Source organism: Colius striatus, chromosome 8, assembly GCF_028858725.1.
Source record: "Colius striatus isolate bColStr4 chromosome 8, bColStr4.1.hap1, whole genome shotgun sequence".
Lineage (NCBI taxonomy): Eukaryota > Metazoa > Chordata > Aves > Coliiformes > Coliidae > Colius > Colius striatus.
Window position 1 is genome coordinate 423828 of NC_084766.1, and position 21777 is coordinate 445604.

Below are 21777 nucleotides of genomic sequence, written 5' to 3' on the forward strand. Positions count from 1 at the left end.
CAACCCCTACACAGAGAGCAAGCTATCTGTCCTTTTTAGAATCTGGGGTTAAAAATCTTTATAGGCTGAAAAAACCATGAGTCACTGTCTTAAAACCTGTTTCTCTTAAAGCACAAAACTATGAGTCACGACAGGGCGTTGAGAGTAAAGTACAGCACCCAGTTTATAGGAAGTACCCAGTAAAGCCCAAGCGCTTCACCCTCTGTGATCACCCACTCCTCCAGCCAAACAGCCGGGTCTAAGACATAGCACAGGGGAGCTGAGAATTCTCACTGTAAATCAGTACTGAAGGTACTGTCTCCTCCGGCATCAAGGGGAAAATCTTGTTAAGGGAAGAGCAGAGTTGGAAAAATCCAGGAGGTTAATAAAATTGTGTGTGTAACTTTCCCAAGCTGACTGCTGATGAGGCCATAGGGGCCCTAGTCCAGTGGTTTGCAGCGAGACAGACTTCATGGGTCAGATGCAACTTCCAGCCTGGTGAGTGAGCTCAGACCACACAGGAGCAACCTGGGCAGCTGTCTTCTTGGACTAAAGTCCAGGTGCAGCAGAACAGGTTTGGCTGGAGCTGGACTTGCTCACTGGCCTTTTTGTACCTTGCTGTCCACAGCTCTGCTGTCATCATGAAGCTGTACAGCACAGGCTCTGTGCCTCACCAGGGCCTCCTTCTGGTTGCACAAGCTTCACTGAAGCCTAGACCAGGGGGAGATCAAATCCCAGTAAGGACAGACAGTTATTCACACTGTATGAGACTGCCAAGCACTGGCACTTGCCAGTAAATGTGACACTTGAGTTCAACTCCAAGGAGCACCTGCCTGGTGAACACTTGGTGACTAGCAAGACGTCCTACATCAACAGGCTTAGCTCAGGAATGCTTGTGCACAAGGTATATAAACTAGCAGCAGTCCTAGAATCACACTTAGAACTTTGCCCCACAGATACTATCCCATTCAGAACGAATAGCAAAGGTCATTGAACTTCATTAGCCATTGTTCAGCCTTCTCAAACCAACAGAAGACAACTAGCACCGTAGGTATCACTGATATATTTCAATGCAGTTGGTGACTGAACGTTGAAGAACAAGCATTAACATGCGTCACAGTGAAATACTAAAGATGCCATCCCCAGCAGAGCTGATATGGGAGAAGCATATCACTTCTAACATCTTTCAGAGTTCATAGTGTATCACCACTGGTGGGTCTTTATTGGGATCTCCTCCTCTCTCCAGGTACAGGTCATTGAAGGGATATTGCTTCGGTCCCTACAAGGAGAGATAAAAAGTGGAAAACTCAATCACATTCACCAAGCAACTGAAGGGTTGAGGGGAAAATGCCTCATCCCATCCCAGCCCCACACAAATCAAGACTTGCCATTTATGAGAAACTTCTATTTCTTAAGGGCTTCAGTGGAACATTTAGAGTGCAAGGAAAGTAAATTCAGACAGAGCTCTTTGTATAAATTGTTGTCCTTTAACAGCAACATCCATCAAGGTGGTCTTGCATTTCATCTTAACCATCTCACAGCACGAGGGTAACACATTGCAAAAGCTGCTCATGGATTTTTCAGAATTGCATTCCAAATGATACATGTCATGAGATATAACTAAAAGCACCAGGCAAGAGAACAGAAAGGATCTCCCTCAGGCAGATGCACTTAGGGAAGGAGTACCTAGACCAAAGAAGGAACACTGTAAGAAGCATAACTTAAAATTAGTTGCCTGTTAATAGGGACTGCTCACTATGAAACAGAACATGTGAGCTGAGTCAAGCCAGTCAAAAGAACAAACTGGACTGGACGGGGCCACAGGACCTGCCTTGTCCCATCCCCTGCCAGCAGCCAGGCTCTGCAGTCACACATCACTCAGCTTCAGCAAAACCAATCTCCTGGGCATGGGCAGAGACAAGAAACACAGCTGCTTCTCCTCCCCTTACCCAGGGCATCACTCACCACAGGCCTGTAAGATGGATAGATCTCTCCAACAGCAAACATGACCAGCATGGTACCCAAAAAGATAAGGAAGTGTTTTCGCATGATGTGCCAGGGAACTGGAGTGGGGGATGTATCGACACGGTTCCGGATATACATGTCAAAGTCCCAGTGCATCTAAAGAACAAAGGAAAACGGCTGAACGTATACCAAGAGTGCTCAAGCTGCTTTTGCCAGGGGAAGAGTGCCTTGGAACGTTCACAAAACTGCTAGAAGCTGCTTCATCTCCATCTCACAGGTAGAGATACAGCCACAAAGGAGATAAGTGATCTACCTACCATCATAGCAAGTTGTCGTATGAAAGTCAGGACTCCAGATTCCATCTTATGTTTGTACCAGGCAATATATATGCTTAGTTATAAAGTAGCAGCAGCTTTTATTGATATACATAATCACTCCACCTTAGATTTGTTGCCCAGACTGTGACAAAGGTACGGTATAAACCAGCACCCCCAGTGATGGAAGCTTGGTCACACACCCAGACATAAGCAGCAGTGCTATTTCAAACAAAGAAGAAACCACCTGTTACATGGAAGCTGGTTCCTCAAACAGGTAGAGTACCTGCCACCATTACTCTGTGACAAAAGCAGGGCTGGCAGGCTTCCTGACTGAAGCAGAAGAGCATTTAAGCTTCTGCCTTCAAGCACACATAGGCAAGCCCAAAGCAAGCTCTGCCCGTAGTGTCCTTTCACGTTAATGAAAGCAGGGAACCCTTAATTTGCAGCTCTCCACTTGCCCACCCATCACCAGCCCCGTGGGCAAGTGTACCTATACAAGCCCTCTTGTACCAAGAAACACAGAATCACCACGTGTTTCTTCACGTGCTTCTACAGTCATGCCCTTTAAACTTTACCATTGTACACATGCGATGATGCTCTTGCATGTTCATGCTATGCTATATCACATACACATGTTTACATAATCTCCACTTCCCTTAAAGAGACATCAAGATCACCAAGCTTGGTAACCACAGTCATTCACAGCAACACCACAGTCTAAGTGAAAAGCCACTTGTTATAGCTGAAAAGGACCTTGAGGACCTTAGATTCTGAAAGTTAACACAGATGCTCTATTTTTCCATTTCTCTTAAGGACATCTTGCAAACTTCCTTCAGAGAACCTCCTTATTTGTATTCCATCCCTAAACAACCCTGGAGTAGTAGCAGCAATACCTACTCCTAAAAGAACTCAACCAAACTTGGCTTGTACTACAAGGCTTTCACTCAAACAATGGCTTTTTTACTAAATGATTTTGAAGTAAGCTCTTATGGACAAGACTTTCCTATGCCTACACAGACACTTAAGTTTATAAAGTCTCCCCCCTCAATGTTAACATTCCTCAGCACTTCCTGAAATGTTTACCCTGATGATGGCCACAGACTCAGCTTCCCTCCAAGCGACTGTCCCTGCTTGTTCGGGCAACACACACTCACAAAATAAACAGAAAGTACTAGAAAGCTGTGCATGTTTGCATCCCTACCGGTTCTCCCCAGTTATGCCTCAAGTCTTGCTGGTCCCACTGGTACCAGGGGTCTCTCTCATGATGAGACTTATTAGGCAGCATGGGATAGTCACCATAGCTGTGAAAGAGAGACAAAAAAAACATACAAGAAATTTGTATTGTTTGACACATTTTGGAGGAGGCATTATAGGACTGGACTATAGAAACAGAAGACTTAAACATCACTTTGTTTGCGCAGCTCCAATGTGTATACATTTGTTTAAATTAATATATACGACTAGCACCACAACCACCACCTTCATCCCAGCCACTGTAACAAACAGCATTCTGCAAAGTGGCCTTTGTGGGTTATGTGAGCTGGAAGGAAAACAGGAGCTTAAATGCAGGATCCTAGCTGCCCTACATTTTGCGCCAGCAATGTGCCCTGATGGCCAAGAAGGCTGATGGAATCCTGGGATGCATCAAGAGTGTGGCCAGTAGGTCAAGGGAGGTTCTTCTCCCTCTCTACTCTGCCCTGATGAGGCCTCATCTGGAGTACTGTCTCTAGTTCTGGGCTCCCCAGCTGCAGAGGGACAGGGAACTGCTGGAGAGAGGCCAGTGCAGGGCCACCAAGATGATCAGGGGGCTGCAACATCTTTCATACGAGGAAAGGCTGCGGGAACTGGGGCTGTTTAGTCTGGAGGAGATCTTATTAACATTTATAAATATCTAAAGGCTGGGTGTCAGGAGGTTGGGACATCCCTTTTTTCTATAGTAGACAGTAACAGGACAAGGGGTAATGGGATGAAGTTGGAACACAAAAAGTTCCACTTAAACACAAGACAAAAACTATTTTACTGTGAGGGTGACAGAGCAGTGGCCCAGGCTGCCCAGGGCGGTTGTGGAGGCTCCTTCCTTTGAGGTCTTCAAGACCCTCCTGGACACGTTCCTATGCAACCTGATCTAGGTGACCCTGCTTCTGCAGGTGGGTTGGACTAGATGATCTCTAAAGGTCCCTTCCAACCCCTACCATTCTATGATTCTATGAAAAGTTAATTCCAGAGATGACTTTCAGTTCATCCCTCTTAGTCTTGCATTACAGCTCCCGATGAATTCCCTCATACAGTGTTTTATGCACACGGGCTTCCGACTCACTCCGTTTGCTCCTGTGTGAAAACACAGATGTACGCCTTTCGAAACCCTACCCCCACAGCACAGCACGTCCGTGCATTCAGCAGAGACCGGCACCAGCCTGCAGCACGTCCCCGCGGCGCCGGGCCCTGCTGGCCTCGGCCTGCTTCCCAGCCGCGGGAGCCCCCGGCTCACCCGAAGCCGTCGTCAGGGTAGGGCTGGTAGTCTTCCACCCGCATGTTGTACTTCTTGGCGGCCGCTGCGCGCTCCTCTGGCGTCCGAGGGTACGGCCCGGGCAGCATGTCCTTGGACATCCCCGAGGCTGGCGGGAGAGCAACAAGGCGGGCTGGGCGCGGGAGCCCGCGCCGCGCTCACACTCCGGCCCCGGAGCCACGCGCCCCATTCCGGCCCCCAACCCCCGCCGCCCTGCTCGCTCACCTGCCCGCGCCCCCGGAGGCGCTGCCCACAGCCGGGCGGCCACCCGCTGCCAGAGGGCACGGCGGAGCCCGGCCGTCGCCATCATCCCCGCGCGCACGCGCCAGCGACGGCGGCCGCGAGAGACACGCCAGCGGGGCCGCGGGGAGGCGGAGCTCCAGGGGGCGGGGCCACAGGGAAGCGGAGCTACAGGGGGCGGGGCCACAGGGAAGCGGAGCTACAGGGGGCGGGGCCACAGGGAGACGGAGCTCCAGGGGGCGGTGTAGCAGGGGGCGGAGCTCCCCGCAGTGGGCGGGGCTTCTCTGGGCGCGGCGCAACCGCCCGTCCAGGGCTTTCACTAACGAGCCGCGGTTGTTACAGTACCAGCAGAGAGGCTGATGGGCAGCAGGGGCAGCGGTGCGGTCTTTCACTCCGGCTGCCTCTGTCTGAGCGGGGTAATGGGGATTTATGGCGGGTCACCCCTCCCAGACGCGGGGCAGCCTCCCACGCGCGGAGCAGCCGGGTCGATGCTCCATGGGGTCGATGCCGTGGCTGGCGGTGTTATGCAAATTGCTTTCTTTGTATCACTATCAATAGTATTAAAGTTAATACCCAAAAGAAATCACGTTGTCTCCGTGAAACCAGGACAACGCAGGCAGCTGGCGTGGCATGTTAATTTAGCTATGCTATCCTTCAAACGTAGGCAATGCATCATCGCAGATAAAATCAATGTGAGCATTAAAGGATTTTGCAGTTTACTTCATTATGTAAACCCAGTGGTAGCTGAACTCATTTTGCTTCAGTTATTCACATCGACTGTAATGGGTAATGTCTCTATAACGATCTACATTATAAACCTTTGCAGCTCAAAAACTATCATGGACAATCTGTCATCAAAGCCATTCCTTCTAATAACAACATTAGTTGTAAACCTACTAATTGCATGAAGAGAGTGATGAACCACAAAAACATATCTGAGATACAGCGTGCCTGAGGTGGGAGCATTGTCACAGGCTACAACAGGATCCTTCTACTTACCTCAAAGTAAGGCCTCATCACGTCATTTTAGGAACAGTGTCTTAATTCCGCCAGCTCCCTTACAACCAAGTACACCATACGTCAATTAGTTATTTAATAAGGTTACTACTCAGAGCCCAGACTTCCAGTGCAGAGGCTGCTGGCATTTCCCATGGAGCAGCACTGGGTGCCCGTCCCGCCTCTGCAGCACGGGGTGCTTTGGGGGCAACTGTGTTGCCCTGGGAGAGAAGACCTTCAGTTCCTGACTGCACCACCAGCCTGGGCTCAGGCCTCACTGCAGACTCGGGTTGTGGTCAGCTGTTCCTTACTTATACAGGCTCTTCACCTCAGGGTATTCACATTCTGGCTTATGTTTGAGTCTCCCACTGATGTGGCTCGGGCTTCCTAAGCACCCAAACAGATTTGCAAATATGTTGTAAATCTTCTTAATCTGTAGCACTGTAGACTGAAAAGGTGGAAGGGAATTTGTTTTCCTAGAAACCGGGCATCTAAATACGTTCTGGAGGGAGAGTGGAAAACCCGCTGCATTACTCTGACAACGGCAAAGTTCTGCACAGCCACGGCAGCAAACCCATCCTGTGTGAGACAAAAACCACCGAGGGCCAGAGACCCAAGTCCTCCTCAAGAGCTGATGCCTAACGAGGCAGTCGCCCTCAGGAAAGACCAACCATTGCTCCTGGTGCTTCCAGGTTAAAAGCAAAATGCAGACTTTATCTCCCGCGACAAACACAGCAGAGTAGGAGCCTCACTCACTCGCACCTCGGCTGTCCAAAGGCGGGCCGCGTCCGTCAGCCTGGGCCGTTCCACGCCTGTGGCTGGCAGGCCTCAACGCAGCCGCCCGTGTGCTGGGGGCGGGCGGAGGGCTGCGGTCAGGCTGCTGTCCCCAGCGGGACACGGCAGCGGAGGAGCGGCGGGGGCAGCAGCCCGGGGAGCAGCAGCCCGGGGAGCAGCGCCCGGCCCCGCCGGCCCCGGCCACCCCCAGGGCAGGGCCCAACCGCACCTCCCTCCCGAGCAGGGGCGCTGCCGTCGCCACGGCCGCTCCGCCCTGCCCTCTCGATGGTGCCCCTTCCGCCTCCCGCCCCCTCCATTCACTTCCGGAGTGGTGACGGGCGGGTAGTTTCCGCTTCCGTTTCCGTGGTTCCGGGTCGTCCGGCGGCGGCGGTGATGGCGGCGGCTTCCTCCTCCTCGGCGGCGGCCGCGGGCTGTCGGGAGGGCTCAGCGGCGGCGGCGGGCTGCGGCTGGAGCGACTCTCAGTTCCGCCGGTACTCCTTCGAGACGCGGCCCATCCCGCGCCTCAGCCACAGCGACCCCCGCGCCGAGGAGCTCATCGAGAACGAGGTGCGGTGGGCAGCGGCGGCCCGGCGTTGCGGGGGCCGGCGTTGCGGGGGCCGGCGTTGCGGGGGCCGGCGTTGCGGGGGCCGGCGTTGCGGGGCCGGCGTGGCGGGGCCCGGCGGCGGCTGCGGGCAGGGCAGCCCCTACAGAGCGGCGTGATGCGCGCGAGACTCCTCTGGCTCCCGCTTCGGTCCCGGCAGCGCTCCCCTCCTCCCCGGTCCCGGTGCTGTCCCTCGGGGCTGCCGCCGCGGAGCGCCCGCCGTGTTCCGGCCCAGGGCAGGCTTGGTCGTTGCCGCCGTTCCGTTCCTCTTAGCGGTAGCGGACGTTTCTTTTCCGTGCCCCAGTGCCGAGCTATGAGATTTCCGGGAAGCACCTGCTTTCAGCTGCTTGTTGTCAGGATTGGAAGCCGTGGAAGTGTTGTGCAGAACCCTGAGCCCATGTTTATGGCTTTCTAAGTTCAAGTCGCCACAGATGGGACAGTTGTCTGGCGGTAGCTGCTCTTGGGTTGACAAGCTCAACCTCATGTTATTAAGATTGCTGGTTGTTGTGGTTCATTTTTTTTAATGAAAGCCTGCAAGAAGGGAGGCTGGAAGTGAACAGATGAATGTATTGTGTCTCATTGCTATGTGGCAGGACCAAGTAGACCTAAAACTGTTCCCATCTAGTGGATGTTCAACCTCATATACGTTAGAGGTCAGTGAAGTTAGATAGCGGAGTCTGTCCCATTGCTGCAGGAGCTTGCTGTAAGAGCAGGCCACCACTCTTAAAACTTCCTGACGCATTTTGCTTGTTTTTCTCCCCAGACCAAGGTATCTAACTGCTCTAAATGCCTTTCCCAATTCCCTGTTTTCAAGGAGAGTTTGCATGGCTGCAGTAGGAAGTGTGATCATTCTCCAGTTCAAGAGGTCCTTGAATCAATAAACCTACTGTTTCTCTTCAGGAGCCAGTGGTGCTGACAGATACAAATCTGGTTTATCCTGCTCTGAAGTGGGACCTGGACTACCTGCAGGAGAACATTGGCAATGGGGACTTCTCCGTGTACAGTGCCAGCACACACAAGTTTTTGTACTACGATGAGAAGAAGATGGCCAACTTTAAGAACTTCAAACCCAAGTCAAGCAGGGAAGAGATGAAGTTTTCTGAGTTTGTGGACAGACTCAAAGAAATACAACAAAAAGGAAGCACTGAGAGGTAAGTGATGTGTCAAGGATCCTCTGTTTTGAAGGTCTAAGTAGGGGATAAATTTCTCTTCAGTGTGTGTTGATTGTCAAAACCTCTCAAGCTGTTTCATTTTTTTTTATAGCCCTGTTTTTCCTGCAGGACTGCTAATTGACAGCAGCCTGGTTACCTGATTAAAAAAGTCACACCATGAGTTAATCAAAATGTTCACTTTGTCTGCAGAGGTTTCTTTGTTTTTTCTTTTCTGTCCAAGTCAGAGTTTGGATGGAAAAAGCCACTTTTGCTTGGCAGACTGTGGTAGTGGTAGAGGAGCTTAGTTCTCTGATGGAAAGGTATAGACTGTGGCACTTAGTCTTTTTTAGAGCAGAGCAAGGCAGCTGGTGGGCACTGTCTCCCAGAAAGATAAGAAAGGATTCCATGTGTGCTCTGTGTTTGTTGGTGGTGATGGGCTTCACCACCCTCAGAGCTGTGAGGTGCTGAGCAGAGCTTCACGTGTACAATGGAGTATTAGAAACTGCCCTTTAAGTCTCAGTTAATTTTATCAGTGACCAGCCCTTTGAAAGGCTGCTTAATTGTTTATTAATTGGAAGCAACTCCACATGTATGTGTGCTTGTTTTCCATGCCTTGCTCCTCTTTGTCAGCTGGGGGTGCCCTTTTTCCAAGAAAGCAGGCAATCCTTGAGCTTGGTGCATTTTCCTTCCAGCATTGCACGCAGCAGTCTGTAGCACTGCCATGGTTAGCACAGAAGTTTGGTTCCTCTGGTGCTCTGTGTCTCAATGCCAGTGTGGCTTTAAATGTGTTTCCTGGGCCCTTTTTTGCTGTTGTGCACTTGCAGCAGAAGAGGTGACTCCAGGGGCGGGAGAGCTAGAGGGGTGACATTTGTCTGGGCATTGTTCCTGAATGTGTTTGATATGTGACAGTGGCCAGTCTGTTTAGTTTCCTCCTACTGCACTGCCAGGGTGTTGTTCTTGCCCTAAAATTCTCCTCTTCTCTGGTGATTGTTAAGGCAGAACTGAGTTCTATCTCCTTCTGTGCCACAAAACCTTTCAGCAAAGTCAGGGGGTTTTTGGAACTGTTTCCTTTCACAGATGTTTGTGGGGTGTGGTGAGAGAACAGAATTTATTCTTTGTTGTGACATTTGTTTTGAGGAGATGCAGAGATATGTCCTTCTGCTCATCACAAGGCTTCACTCTTGATTTCTGCTTGTCTCTGGGAAAATACAGGCTATATCTGCAGCAAACCCTGAATGACACAGTTGGAAGAAAGATTGTAGTGGATTTTCTTGGCTTCAACTGGAACTGGATTAACAAGCAGCAAGGGAAACGTGGCTGGGGTCAATTGACTTCTAACTTGCTTCTTATTGGCATGGAAGGTAAGCAGTGTCCTCTGACTGCAGAAGAAGGGGAGAAGATTTGTTTAGCAGTTCTGTATTTCAGTTCCAGAAGGCCTTTCAATTGAGTTTTCCACTATTTTCCTGGTGTTTATTCTCTGTTTAAAGCTCCTGCTTTATTTAAAGCTGTGGGTTGGGAGGGGACTGTTGTCACAGCTTAACTTGGGTTATAGAGAGAAAACAAACCAAAGGAACAGCCTGTATTTCCCAAGGGACATGCTGTGTATGCCTATGTGGAATCCGCTCGTGGAAAGGCTCTGTGGGAGGGCTGTGTTTCCAGTAATGGGTAATCATATTCTGAGAGCTTCTTTTAATTTAAATGCTTCAGATGCTGCAGATTTAAAATGCCAGAGAGTTGAGCAGGGTTAATCTCCTGGGCTGCTCTTGGTGTGTCCAGTGCCTGCCCAGGAGGAAATGTTGAAACAAATGCTATGAAACCTTTGTTCTTCTTTGAGCTGGTGCACTGTGGAGAGGGATTCTCTTTCAACTGGGAGCTGAATTTCTTCTTGGAAGGCTGGAGGGCACTGGAGAACTTGAAGAGGGATAAATCCTAAAAATGTCTGGATAGAGCAACATTCCAGGCCCATGTGCAGTCTGACATGGTCAGGTGCCTTAGGCAGAGTGATTGCTGTGCTGCTGACAAGGAGAGCCTTCTGGTGGGAAGTAGTCTCAATAACTGGGCAAGGAACCTACACAGTCCTGAGAAATGGGGTGGCCTGTCACGCACAGTGGTAGATGTCCAATTACAGTTACTTTGCAGTTCAACTCTGACAGCTGATGTTTTTCCCCCTTTGCAGAAAGTCATACTCAAAGTAGTTTGTGGCTTGTCTTCAACAGATAATGCACAAGAACCAAGGAACTGTCTCAAACCAGTGTGTGCTAGAAAAAGGATGTCTTTACATGAGTATGTTATTGTAGAACCTATTTAATGAAGTTGCAGAGTTGACTGTTCCCTTGGTTATCTTTAGGGTCTGTAGATGTAAAGAGCAAGCTAAAAGTAATATTTGTGAGGGCTACAAAATGCCTTACTGCATTTAAAGAGTTTATTAAATTTGTGACCTGGTGGTGACAGCCACGCTCCAGAACTGTTGGTCAGACTGAGGAACTGCTCTTGGGAGCCCCAGTTACAAGAGATTTGTTTACTTCTTTGCTTGCCAAACTACTAGGACTTTTTTCAGCATCATTCTGTTAGGCTCCTTTTCTCTAGATCATCCACACAGTGCTTAATGAGAAAGCTTCCCATCAGCATTCACCGTCTGCTGTTCATGGAAACAAGCTGGAAGTCCTAACCCTGTAGAGTCTGAGTTGCTGAATGTCAGTTGAGAATGGCAATTAAGTGGAGCAGCAACTGCTCAATAAAGGCTGAGTGACAGCGATCAGGGTGTAGTATTCCTGTGGTCTTTTTCCTTGTTTAGGTGTCTGGTATAGGTGGGACTGTATCCACTGTCTTTGGCAAGCCATGTAACTTGCTTTCGTAACTGTAGGTGAGTTTCTTGACTCTCACCTTTTCTCCCTGTGTAGGGAATGTGACACCAGCTCACTACGACGAGCAGCAGAATTTCTTTGCTCAGATCAAGGGTTACAAGCGGTGCATCCTGTTCCCTCCAGACCAGTTTGAGTGCCTCTACCCTTACCCTGTGCACCATCCGTGCGACAGGCAGAGCCAGGTGAGCTTAGCAGATCCCTTCTCTGCTCCCTGCCAAAAAAGGGCATTTGGGAAGATGCTAGGTAGGAGGAAGGTGCGTTGGAGTTAAAGCTGTGTACCACTTGCTGAGCTTTTGCAAAACCTGTGTTCAGATCTGTTATCTGGTGAACACATTGCAAACAGATGGAAGGACTGGTGCTGGTTCTGTGCCTGCTCCTGACTTGGGCTGTGAGCATCTCCCTGCTGATAGCACAGCTGGACTGCAGTTGCTGTCTTCTGTGTTCTGCTTCCATTGATCACTTGGTCACAGATTTGCCCAGAGACAAACTGCAGGATCCCTCTCTGAGTTGGTGGTACTTTAAGGGTACTGCAGGGCCTTGCAGTGGAGTTCAGGCACAAATGGGTACGTAAAAGCTGTATAGGGAAAGTCAGGATGATCAGATACAGAGAGCCAGTAATGAGGACTGTCACTGCAGAAGGTTCTGAGTTTCTTAATGTTTTCTTCTATCAGGTGGACTTTGACAATCCTGACTATGAGAAATTTCCAAACTTCAGGAGTGTGGTTGGCTATGAGACAGTGGTGGGCCCGGGGGACGTGCTCTACATACCCATGTACTGGTAAGAAGGATGGTGGGACTGCACGGCGACCAGCAAACACTTCTGCTCCAAGTGTTATGGTGGCTCTTATGAGAATTTTGAGTTGACTTCTCCAGCAAGTATGATGTTATCTGTGATATCTTGGGCCCATCTGCTTCTGCTTCCTCTCTGTTGGATGGGAGTGGTAATAGTCCCCACACTAGGTTATTGTGTGAGTACTCCGTTACCATGTATGAGAAATCGTCTGCATTTAAGTAACAAGAGCTTTCCAGAAGTTCTGAGGTCTTGATGGTGGAGGTATAGGGCAGGGGTTGTCTAGTGCAGCCTGAACTCACCCATCCATGGTATTTCACTATAAACTACAACAATAGTTTATTTTGTGTGTGTGTGGTTTCTGTGCAGGTGGCACCACATTGAGTCTCTTCTGAATGGAGGAATTACCATCACTGTGAACTTCTGGTATAAGGTGAGTACAAGCACCTTCCTGCACAACTTGGACAGCTCAGTCCCAGAGGTTTTTTGGGGGGTAGAGGTGTGTTGGCACGTGTTGTCAATGTGAGAGAATTTCATTGCACCAAATCCTTTGCTTTAGAGCCGAAAGCTACTTTCCATCTGTCAAGTGGTGTGTGAAGAGCTGAGTGGCTGGGAGAAGGTGGAATAATCTGCCAATTCAGGAAACGTGCAATGAACTGTTTTTGGTATTTCAGGGTGCCCCAACCCCAAAGAGAATTGAATATCCATTAAAGGCTCATCAGAAAGTGGCGATAATGAGGAACATTGAGAAGATGTTGGGAGAAGCCTTAGGAAACCCACAAGAGGTACAAATAAGAACCATATAGTCACTGCTCTTGAAATTGTTATGGCTTTCTGGAAAACTTGAGATGCCGACCATGTGACTCTGCAGATGTTGCAGTGAGGGTAGGAGAAAGCAGGGTTGCTCTGCTACTGTGAATGGTTCTTCCTGCTGTCTTCAGAAGGTCCTTTGGCTACAATAAAGGCAAGCTCTTCTAGTTGAAATTCTGGAGAGGACCACTGTAAACAATGGACTAGTGGTTCTTGCATGTGGGGTAAAGTGTGCTTTGTCTGTGAAGGTTGCCAGGAAAGTGTTGCTCCCAAACTCTCCTTACCCAAACTCTCCTTACCCTTCTATGCAGCCACGATACAGAGTATTTGCTAAAAAAAGGAAACTGTTGTACCTGTTGAATCCAAATCTTCTGTTAAGTCACATGCTTCCCCCTTAATGCATGTCTTGATCATCTCTGAATTCTTCGCAGTTTTAACCAACTGCTATTTCAAAATCGAAACTGGACTGCTAAGAGCATGCTTTTGAAGATCTCTTCCTGATCTGGAAGGAAATACTGGATGTGACTAAAAAATGTTGTCATGGTCTGTGACCCTTACTACTGTACAGGAGCTCTTCTTTCAGGCACCCATGTGAGGTCTTGCCTCTCCCCTGGAGATTATCTTGCATGCTGAACTTCCCTCAGTGCTGAGAAATGGGCACTGTCTTGACTGAAACCAAAACCTTAGCAAAGATTTTCAGTCTTAGCCTTTCTTCCAAGTGATGCCGAGGACCAGAGAGGATTCAATCAGTTCTGAAGATTCAGCAAGACTGTTTCTCCCCTGCCCTGCAAAAAGCAAGCCCCGATGGCTCTTGTCTCTTTTTAATAGTGCTTACTGGAAAAATCACAAGTCTAGGGTGGGAAGCGGGAAAGTTTTAAACAGATATTGTGCATGCATTGTTCTGGTGACATCTGAAGTTGGCTGTTGGCAGAGAACCCTGTGAGTTATTTATTTTTTTTAGGGTATATGAGAGTGCCCCAGTGTTTCATCTAGAAAGTACTTTCAAAGGGATTTGAGTGTGCCTTAGGCTCAGTTTGTGTGCCGAGATCTTCTGCCCTGGGCTGCTCAGACCATCGGGTCCCGTGAGGCGCAGAGGGAGCGTGCTCTGCAGCTGCCCTTGCTGTGTGGCTGACCCAACTAACAATCTGTTTTTGCTTTGAACAGGTGGGTCCCTTGTTGAATATGATGATTAAGGGACGATATGACTAATGTCTGGCTGCCCGGGTGACTGATGTTGGAGCTGCTTTGTTCACAAGCAATGGAAGATACTGAGCGCTAGTATTGCACGCAGCACTTAGACTGGTGGGTTTCCTGACCCGTCCTTGCCCCACTACAATAAAGGGGGCTACTGGAACTGCAAAACCATTAGTACCCCATTCATCCTCCATTCTCATCTATCTGAACCTCCCAAGAAAGAGTCTGCACTTATTGGAAGCTGGATTCATGCTCACTGATTCATTTTTCCTCCCTCTGCCCTGTTTGCCACAACAAGGAACATGGCTTCTGGCACTTGGATGTGTCGCTTCGGGATTTTCAGGCATTGGAAGAAGAGCTTGGAGGAGAACCAGGAACGATCGCGCTTCCTCAGCCCCACGGGGTTTGGGCCTCTTGACTGGGTTTATGTGTTGGTGCCTGCAGTGGATATAAGATGGGAAGTGATAGGGATCTCAATCCTCAGTTGTTGAAGGACCCGTCATGCTCAGCTCTGGCACCTCTTTGTATAATGGAAACGAGCATGTGAGATGGCCTGTGTGTGATGAGCAGCTGGGCAAATGATTTGATTTCCTCAACTTTAAGACACCTATGCTTCAGACTTAGTACAGGGTAGAAACCAGAGTGAGTTCACGTAGTGTGTGAGCACCAAGTCCTATGCTCTCCAAATAACATCTGTGTTGTAGGAGTCTAGATAAACCTCGTTCCTTGCAGCTTTCTCTAGGGAGTGAAGGCTTCTCTCCCACTCTTGTAAAGCTACAGTGTGCTTAAAAGAGAGTGTAGCATTATGAAGGGAGATGCATAAATGCCAGGGCACTGTCTACATCTTGGATGATTAAGCCACATGTTTAAAGGAAGTTCCCCAGGGGTACCAAGGTAGACGGTCAGAACACAGTGTCAGATAGGTACAGAGACTCCCTTCTCCCCACAGGGGTGCTGGCTCCTCGCACTAACACAGGAAAGTGCCCTTTTTACTGAAACTGCAAGAACTCAAGTGTGTGTGGCCGCGCACACGTGCGCATGTTTGTGTGATGCGTGGCTCCTGTCCATCAGTCACACATGCCAGTGTGTGATTATCTTCCTTGTACAGTCACGTGAAAGACATCAGGGCTTTCTGTTTCAATGTGGTTAAATTTATCTTGATCCTTTTTACGTTTGGGGACTCGATGTGGCTGGCTGGGAAGCAAGAAGACCAGGGCACAGGAGCCAGACAAACCTCTGTTCAAGGGTCCTCATCAATCACCCTGAAAGAGCATTTTGCTTTCTTCCCCCTCCTCTTCTGTGTGAAAGCCTTAAGCTCGTGTGGAGGCTGGCGTTTTGCTCCCTGGTGTGTTGCACTCCTGTCCCTGATTTGGGGGGGTTGTGCAAAGGCCTTGTGTATTTGATATGGTTGTAATGGGTTCCAAGAGCTAGAGGTGGGAGAAGCTGTTTCATAGCCCATATAGCTCATCCCAAGAATAGTGGAGAATTTGTTCTGTTGAGACTTGCCAGTGTTTTCCCTGTTGTCCTTTGGAGCTTGTTCTGACACGTCATTGGGATAAAAGTGGTGAGAGCACTCTGCTGACAAAGCACCCCATCTTTGGCTGCGGGTCCCATCTTTTGGTGGGACAGCTCATGCACCACTTGAAGCGAACTTGTCTTGCATAAAGGTGAAAGGCTTCTCAAACAGAAGGTCTCTGAGGTTAGTTTTCTGGCCACTTTGTCAGAACAAATGAAGTGTAATTGGCAGCTTCAGGGTCCATGTTTAAGAAATACATCTGTGTCACTGAGTATCTGACTGCCGTGTTACTTGTTACAGACTCTCCAGGGCTGTGGTTAAATCCAAATGAAAGTTACTCAGATGGACATTTATCCATTGCTCAGGCTTTGGGCAGGTGGAGAAGAAGGCTAAGCTGCTGGCTCTGGCTAAAAGTGAGGCCTTCCCAGGAACCCTGAGCACGTGCCCTTAGCTGAAAGATGCTCAAATGAAATCCCATCTCTCTGCTGTTTATTCAGCACATGGTAGTCTCAAGTGCTACTTGTTAGATGCCATCAACTCTTGAAGCTCAGGGTGGGAGTTAATCTCCCATGTGGAGAGAGAATGGTACTTACAGAACTTTAGGATCCTTTTTTTTTTCTTTATTTGCCAAAGGTCTAACTTTTAAAGTGTCTGAACAGGTTTTGCTGCACTTGACTTTATGAAAGCTCATTTACCATGCACTGATGGACTGACTTCCCCCCACCCCGTCCCCTTTTCCTTTTCACCTTGTGCTTTCAATGCCCCTTGCCATGGTATTGGGAAGCTGTGTGTGTTCTCTGCTAGGGGTGTGTGTGCAAGGGGTGGGGTGTGACAAACACACGGTACCTTCTGAAGTGTAGTTCTTAAATACAACCAATGTTGAACAACAGAACTGTGTGGGTTTTTGTTTTATGAGTAGCTCTATAGGAGAGCTCTGTAAGGAGATGTGCATATAAAGCTCCCTTTCAGTCTGAAAACTCCACTTGTGTTCTTCACTGGTGAAAGCTGCTGATCTCCAGAGCTGCCTTGAAACAGCAATACTGACTGCAGAATTTTTTGCTTGTGCTTTTCAGTCTTTTTCTTGTTTGCTTTTATTGCCTTGGGTCCTATGTCACCTTTCTTCTGTTTCTCCTGTTTCACTGTTCCTGCCTTTTCTGTATGGAGAAGGGGCCTTTCTTTTGATCCTTGCAGATCATTGTGGCAGGACCTTTCCCGTGGCAAAGGAGTGTGGGTTTTTTAGACTGATGCAGTGATTTGTCCCCATGGTGGTGAGAGTCAGGCTCGGTTCAGTGATTGCACAGGAACTTTGGAGTGATAAAGCAGGCTCAGGGGGAAGCCAGTGGGTTGGCATCGGGATCAGGATCAGGGTTGAGGAGGTGTGAGACATGGTTGAAATGCAGGGGCAGTCTGACACAGGTGGGGGTGAGGGGGGAGACCCTCAGCGTCAAAGCAGCTGTTGAGGTAAAGAGGGGCAGGCCTGGGCTCTGACTGCTGCTGCTTCTCTTTGCAGCAGTTACTGGTGAGCAAGCCGACCTTCAGCACAGCCAGCTGCTCTTTAAAGTCCCAGGATGGGCATGGTGTGCTCAAGCTCTTGGCAGGCCTCCGTGTCGGTGTGTGGTCAGCCTGTGCTGCCGTCCCAGCGCCGGCAGCACAGCAGCGGCTGCCGCCGTGGGCACTGCCTCTGCGCACGTGGCTTTTGCAAAGTGCTCTTCTCCAAGCCTCCCTCTGCCACACCTGTGTGAGCAGCTTCCTCACGCTCTGGTTTGTGGGGTCTTCGTCTTCTGTTCCTGCTTTGGGGACTGCACTTCTCCCATCGGTGTCCTGGGAAGTCCTCAAGTCACCGTCTTCCTGGATGCTCTTTGGCATCGGTGCTGCCGAGGAGACGGGAAGAGATGCTGTTGCTGTGCCGAACGCATGCAAAGTAAGTTCTAATTACTGCCTCGCAAAGTCAAATATTTGTTGCAAGCAGAGGACTAATTGTGGGGGGAGGGAGCGGAAGTCGAGGCGCTTGGAGTGTAAGTAGAACAGATGCCTGGACGCCTTGGGGAAACGCAGCTTTCCTCTACAAATCAGAGCTTTAAATTACAAGGCTTTTACCAACGAGAACAGTTGTGGGAAGTCGTCTGCTCTCATTTGCGTAATGGCTTCTGTCACTGGTGATTAGACACAGGATGAAGGAAAAGAAATTTGACAATTAGGAATGAGCGATCATTAATCAGAATCTTTGTTAGAAAGAGGGAAGGGGGGGAGGACATCCTGCAAACAATGGAGGCAGCCGCTGGAGCCGCAGCGACATCCGCGAGATGCCAACCTCCTGAGTTGCTCTCCAGAGCCCCCTCCACCGAGGTACAGAGCGGCAGCGAGCGTCTTGGTCGGGTTGGAAAGCTCACAGAGGAAGGCAGCTGGTCAAAATCCCCCCGTGCTGCTGTGTCCCATCCCCTGCTTAGTAAAGGAGAGAGCACATCTCGGAGCCCTCTCCTTGCCCCATCAGCACCTTGTGGCCGGGCGCTGAGAAGGAACCACCAACTTTAGCAAAAACCCACAACTTCTTGCATTTTTGAGGTCTCCTTTCAGCACACCTGACATTCAGCCTTGCAGTTGCTGGTGCAGAGGGGAGCAGATGTGGGCCTTGTCTGGCGTGCAGAAAGATAAGAATGAGCAACATGAAAGCAGTTCCAGGCTCTCTTCCTGAGAATGTCACTTCCTACAGGGTGAGAAGGAAGCTGATGGGCTGCAAGACGGGTAGAGAAAAGAAGGCAGTTGTGACTTCTCTGTGTCATTTGCTGGCTTAGCTCATCGTCCAGCCATTCACCATGCAGGATATGCGTTTGTTTCAGTTTTGTGGATTTTGATGAAATTCTCAGCACACGTGACACCTGTTACCTGTTCTTACAGCTGCCATTCAGAATCTTGTCAGGTTCAGCGTTTTGGTATATTTTATGTGAGGAAGTGCTGCCTCTGGTTATATCAACTTGGGAGTTGGGGATGACAGACCCTTTGTGGGGCACTTTGTGTTTGGTTGGTTCATCTGGGCTTAAGCTTACTGGATTGACTGGTTTCAGTGACAGTTCCTGCTTTGCAAGGTCATTTGCTTGAGGTGTAGGTCTCCGTTAGGCTGATTATTCTGTGTCTGGAAATCAAAGCAGATACTTCCAAAGGGAGGAGCTAAAGCTGTATTGCCTTGTTCCCAGCTGGCTCTGAGCTCAGATGGATGATGGCAACTTGTGTTTGCAGTGTCTTCCTGTGTTGTTCACCACAGGAACTCAAAGAGGAAACAGTGGATCTCTAGACAGGGTCTAACAGGACTTTTCAACCGGTGCTCCTCATGACAGAAGTTAGGAGAATCATCAGTAACGTTGCTCAGTGTGAGGAGATGTGTCAGGTAGTGACTTTCATCCCCTCTTCGGCGTGTGAGAGGAGGGAGGGCTGCTCCTCGCTCACAGCAGCGTTTTAGATGTGTGTTCACAGTTGGAGGGGTGCAGCCTTTTGAGGACAGTAAGACAGTTTGTGATGTTGTGGGGTTACTGTTGGAATCCACTTCACAAACTTGCAGTAAACCCTGAGAAAGCTCAGAGTTTGACATGGCAGGGTGTGGCCCTTGCTGTGGGCAATGTCACTGTGCTCGATGGCAGGAGCCACAGGTGCCACTTGAATCTCACAGTTTCAGGTGTGATTTTTTTTTTGCTACTGAATGCCTTGACAGGGAGAACCTTTGGATGTTTCTTGAAACCCCTTGGGAAGCAAGGAAGGGAGGGTACGCTGTCCTACATGTGCAGGTCATCTGTGTTATGAGATCTGCTGCACACTCTGTCCTCCTTGAGCTTCTTAAGCACTGCTGGCCCCATGCAGTGAGCCGTGTGAGGGCTCTAGCTGATCTGAAAGCAGCTAAAGGGGTGAGGTCATACCATTTGCTTCTATAAAAGGACAGTTTTCGTGCCCATGGGGAGGGCAGGTGGGGTTATAACAGCATCTGAGGGGTTTGTTTCTGTGCCAGAGCTTAGCACCACAGACAATGGACTAATTCTGCTCCAAGTTGCTCTGCCAGGACCTCTGACATTCTCTCAGAAGCTACTCCTATCCATCCATGTTTCACTGGGGTAAACTGGCTTCTGACAGCAAAGAATTGCTGATGCTGGTGGGTATTTAAGTCAAATGCCAGCCACTACAGGCTGTGGAGCTGGAGGATATGGGCCAGTAAGGCCTTACTTGGCATTTGAGATAATGAGCTGCTGGTCTGTCAGCTCACATGAACTGCAGAGGTTCATAGAGCTGGGGAGTCCTAGGGCCACGTTACTTGGGCTGTCAGGTCTGACACTGCTCTGGCAGGGCAGACCTTGGTGCTCTTTCAGCCTGTATTCAGGAGTGGGGCAAACCTGGCATGCTCCAAGTAGAGTTCAGGGCTCTGAAAGGCCCCTTCATCTGCCACCAGTTCACTTGGAGCACAACCTGGGGTCCCTTGCTTCCACCTCCTCCCCAGTACAAAGGCAATCCTGTGTCTCCTGCTTTTGCTGTTTGTTTATAGCTCTCCCCATCCCATCTGTCTTTCTCTCCTGCTTCCTCCCCTTTCTTTTCCCTCCCTCTCCCTCCTCCCCCTCATTCCCTGTAAGCGATTAATCATTTTGACAGGCTTGGTGATGGCCTTTATTTCCTTGAGGCAGCCAAGAAATGTCTGTGAGCACCTTCTCTGACACTCCTCGTGTTCTCTCGCCAATCAGATCAGCCACTTGGCTTGGAGTGACACCACCAGAAACAGTGAGGGGAGAAACTCTAGCAGAGCCAGCTGGGAAATGGGCAGTGGGGCAGCATCCAGTTGGGATGTCGTGTGGGACCCCATTAGCTGTGATGAATATGTCATTTCACTATAGCTTGAATATGTCATACTTTACTCCCTCCCCAGGCTCCCCTTCAAATCTTGGTTTCAGTGCAAAGGCAGTCAGGGAGAAATCAGGCTGCTCAGAAAAATATCAGCCTCCAGCAGAGTGGCTGGAGGGAAAAGCTGTAGAAGAAAGAAGAGCAGGCTGGGATTATCAGGGGAAAAAGAATGGGGACGATTTTATGGACAGATATGGAGAGCTTCCTGGGACACTCACTTTTGTCTTGTGCAGGAAGTTGCTTGTGAGTCTCCATCATGGTTCACCTGGACTTGTCTTGTCATGAGGATGCCTTCCATTCCTCTGTAGCCACGGTAGCTCTTGGGCCACAGTACATGTTATTGCAAATGTCCTGCTATCTAACGAGAATGAAAATGGGGTGGATCAGGGTACATGATGCTCCCAAATGGTTTTTTTTTTAATCTGCTCTAATCAATCTTTACAGCATCCTCCCTCCTCTCGGCATAGAACCAAGGAATGCTGTACTTCTAGAGTTACTCCTTTTCCTCTTAGCCTGAGAGCAGATTTCCTCCATAGTGGGAAAGAGAGGCCCAGGAATAACCCTTCTGCCTAGGGCCTCTGGAGATCATAGCATCATAGATGTCTAGGGACACTTTGTGTGGAGCAATGGATGGTAACTAACATTTGCAGAAGGGGAGGAGATAGCAAAGGAGAGAAAGAAGTTGAAGGTGATGCGCTAGAAGTCAGATGGGATGTGATGTCAAGACCTTGCATAAGGTGTCATAAGACAGGGGACTAATACAGTAACCCAGGGAGTCCTCTCTGGTCTCGTGTTCCCATTATACAAGTAAATAAGCCCTGAGTGGAGTCTAGAAGACAGTGAATAGACTCGGTCTGGATTGAAGTCCCTAGAGTAAGACTGTCACAAGTCTTCGAGTCAGACAGCAGGGCACATAGAATAAAGTGTCTGTGCTTTGCAGTCTTCACCTCTTGAGATGGGACACAGCAGCAACAAGGCCAGCTGCCCTTGCTCATTGCAGCTGCACCTCTCTGAGTAGCAGCCAGGCAGATGATAGCTCCCAACTGACTCTGGGAAGCTCAAGCCCTCTTATGAAACATCTCTTCTCCCTGTATACCAAATGAGCTTGAGTTCTTGCTCTACATGAAAGTCAGTTTTAACACCAGGCTGGATTGATTCACTGAAGATGCTGAGGAAAGCAAGTGAAAAAACCATGACTTCAC

The 21777-nt window shown here is 49.4% G+C and overlaps 2 protein-coding genes across 5 annotated transcripts; one reads left to right on the forward strand and one right to left on the reverse strand.

The window, feature by feature from the left end:
- Positions 1-1026: 1026 nt before the first annotated feature.
- On the reverse strand, positions 1027-7022 carry NDUFB8 (NADH:ubiquinone oxidoreductase subunit B8). Of its 4 annotated transcripts, none has more exons than XM_062001272.1 (5): positions 6760-7022; positions 4750-4876; positions 3463-3562; positions 1945-2100; positions 1027-1258 (listed from the first exon to the last, which is right to left on the reverse strand). In XM_062001272.1, exons 2-5 carry the CDS (start codon positions 4866-4868, stop codon positions 1166-1168), a joined length of 468 nt encoding a protein of 155 aa, XP_061857256.1. In that variant the 5' UTR covers positions 4869-4876; positions 6760-7022; the 3' UTR covers positions 1027-1165. The 4 variants fall into 4 exon arrangements, with proteins under 4 accessions (XP_061857256.1, XP_061857255.1, XP_061857252.1 ...); XM_062001271.1 differs by having other exon boundaries at positions 6766-6850; XM_062001268.1 differs by lacking the exon at positions 6760-7022 and adding an exon at positions 4993-5117.
- A 109-nt stretch (positions 7023-7131) lies between these two features.
- HIF1AN (hypoxia inducible factor 1 subunit alpha inhibitor) lies at positions 7132-16595 on the forward strand. The gene is made up of 8 exons (XM_062001273.1): positions 7132-7344; positions 8279-8529; positions 9742-9890; positions 11430-11575; positions 12065-12171; positions 12553-12616; positions 12858-12968; positions 14158-16595. The coding sequence occupies exons 1-8, from the start codon at positions 7171-7173 to the stop codon at positions 14200-14202; spliced, it is 1047 nt and encodes a 348-aa protein (XP_061857257.1). The 5' UTR covers positions 7132-7170; the 3' UTR covers positions 14203-16595.
- Positions 16596-21777: the final 5182 nt, after the last annotated feature.

Bases quoted from the DNA above. Each gene is read 5' to 3' on its own strand.
- HIF1AN (XM_062001273.1), top strand. From the start codon at position 7,171: ATGGCGGCGGCTTCCTCCTCCTCGGCGGCGGCCGCGGGCTGTCGGGAG. The intron at 9,891-11,429 runs GTAAGCAGTGTC...CTCCCTGTGTAG, and splicing joins GCTTCTTATTGGCATGGAAG to GGAATGTGACACCAGCTCAC. The intron at 11,576-12,064 runs GTGAGCTTAGCA...TTCTTCTATCAG, and splicing joins CGTGCGACAGGCAGAGCCAG to GTGGACTTTGACAATCCTGA.
- NDUFB8 (XM_062001268.1), bottom strand. From the start codon at position 5,077: ATGATGGCGACGGCCGGGCTCCGCCGTGCCCTCTGGCAGCGGGTGGCC. The intron at 2,101-3,462 runs GTAGGGATGCAA...TTTGTTCTTTAG, and splicing joins GGCATAACTGGGGAGAACCG to ATGCACTGGGACTTTGACAT. The intron at 1,259-1,944 runs GTGAGTGATGCC...CTCTCCTTGTAG, and splicing joins ATCCATCTTACAGGCCTGTG to GGACCGAAGCAATATCCCTT.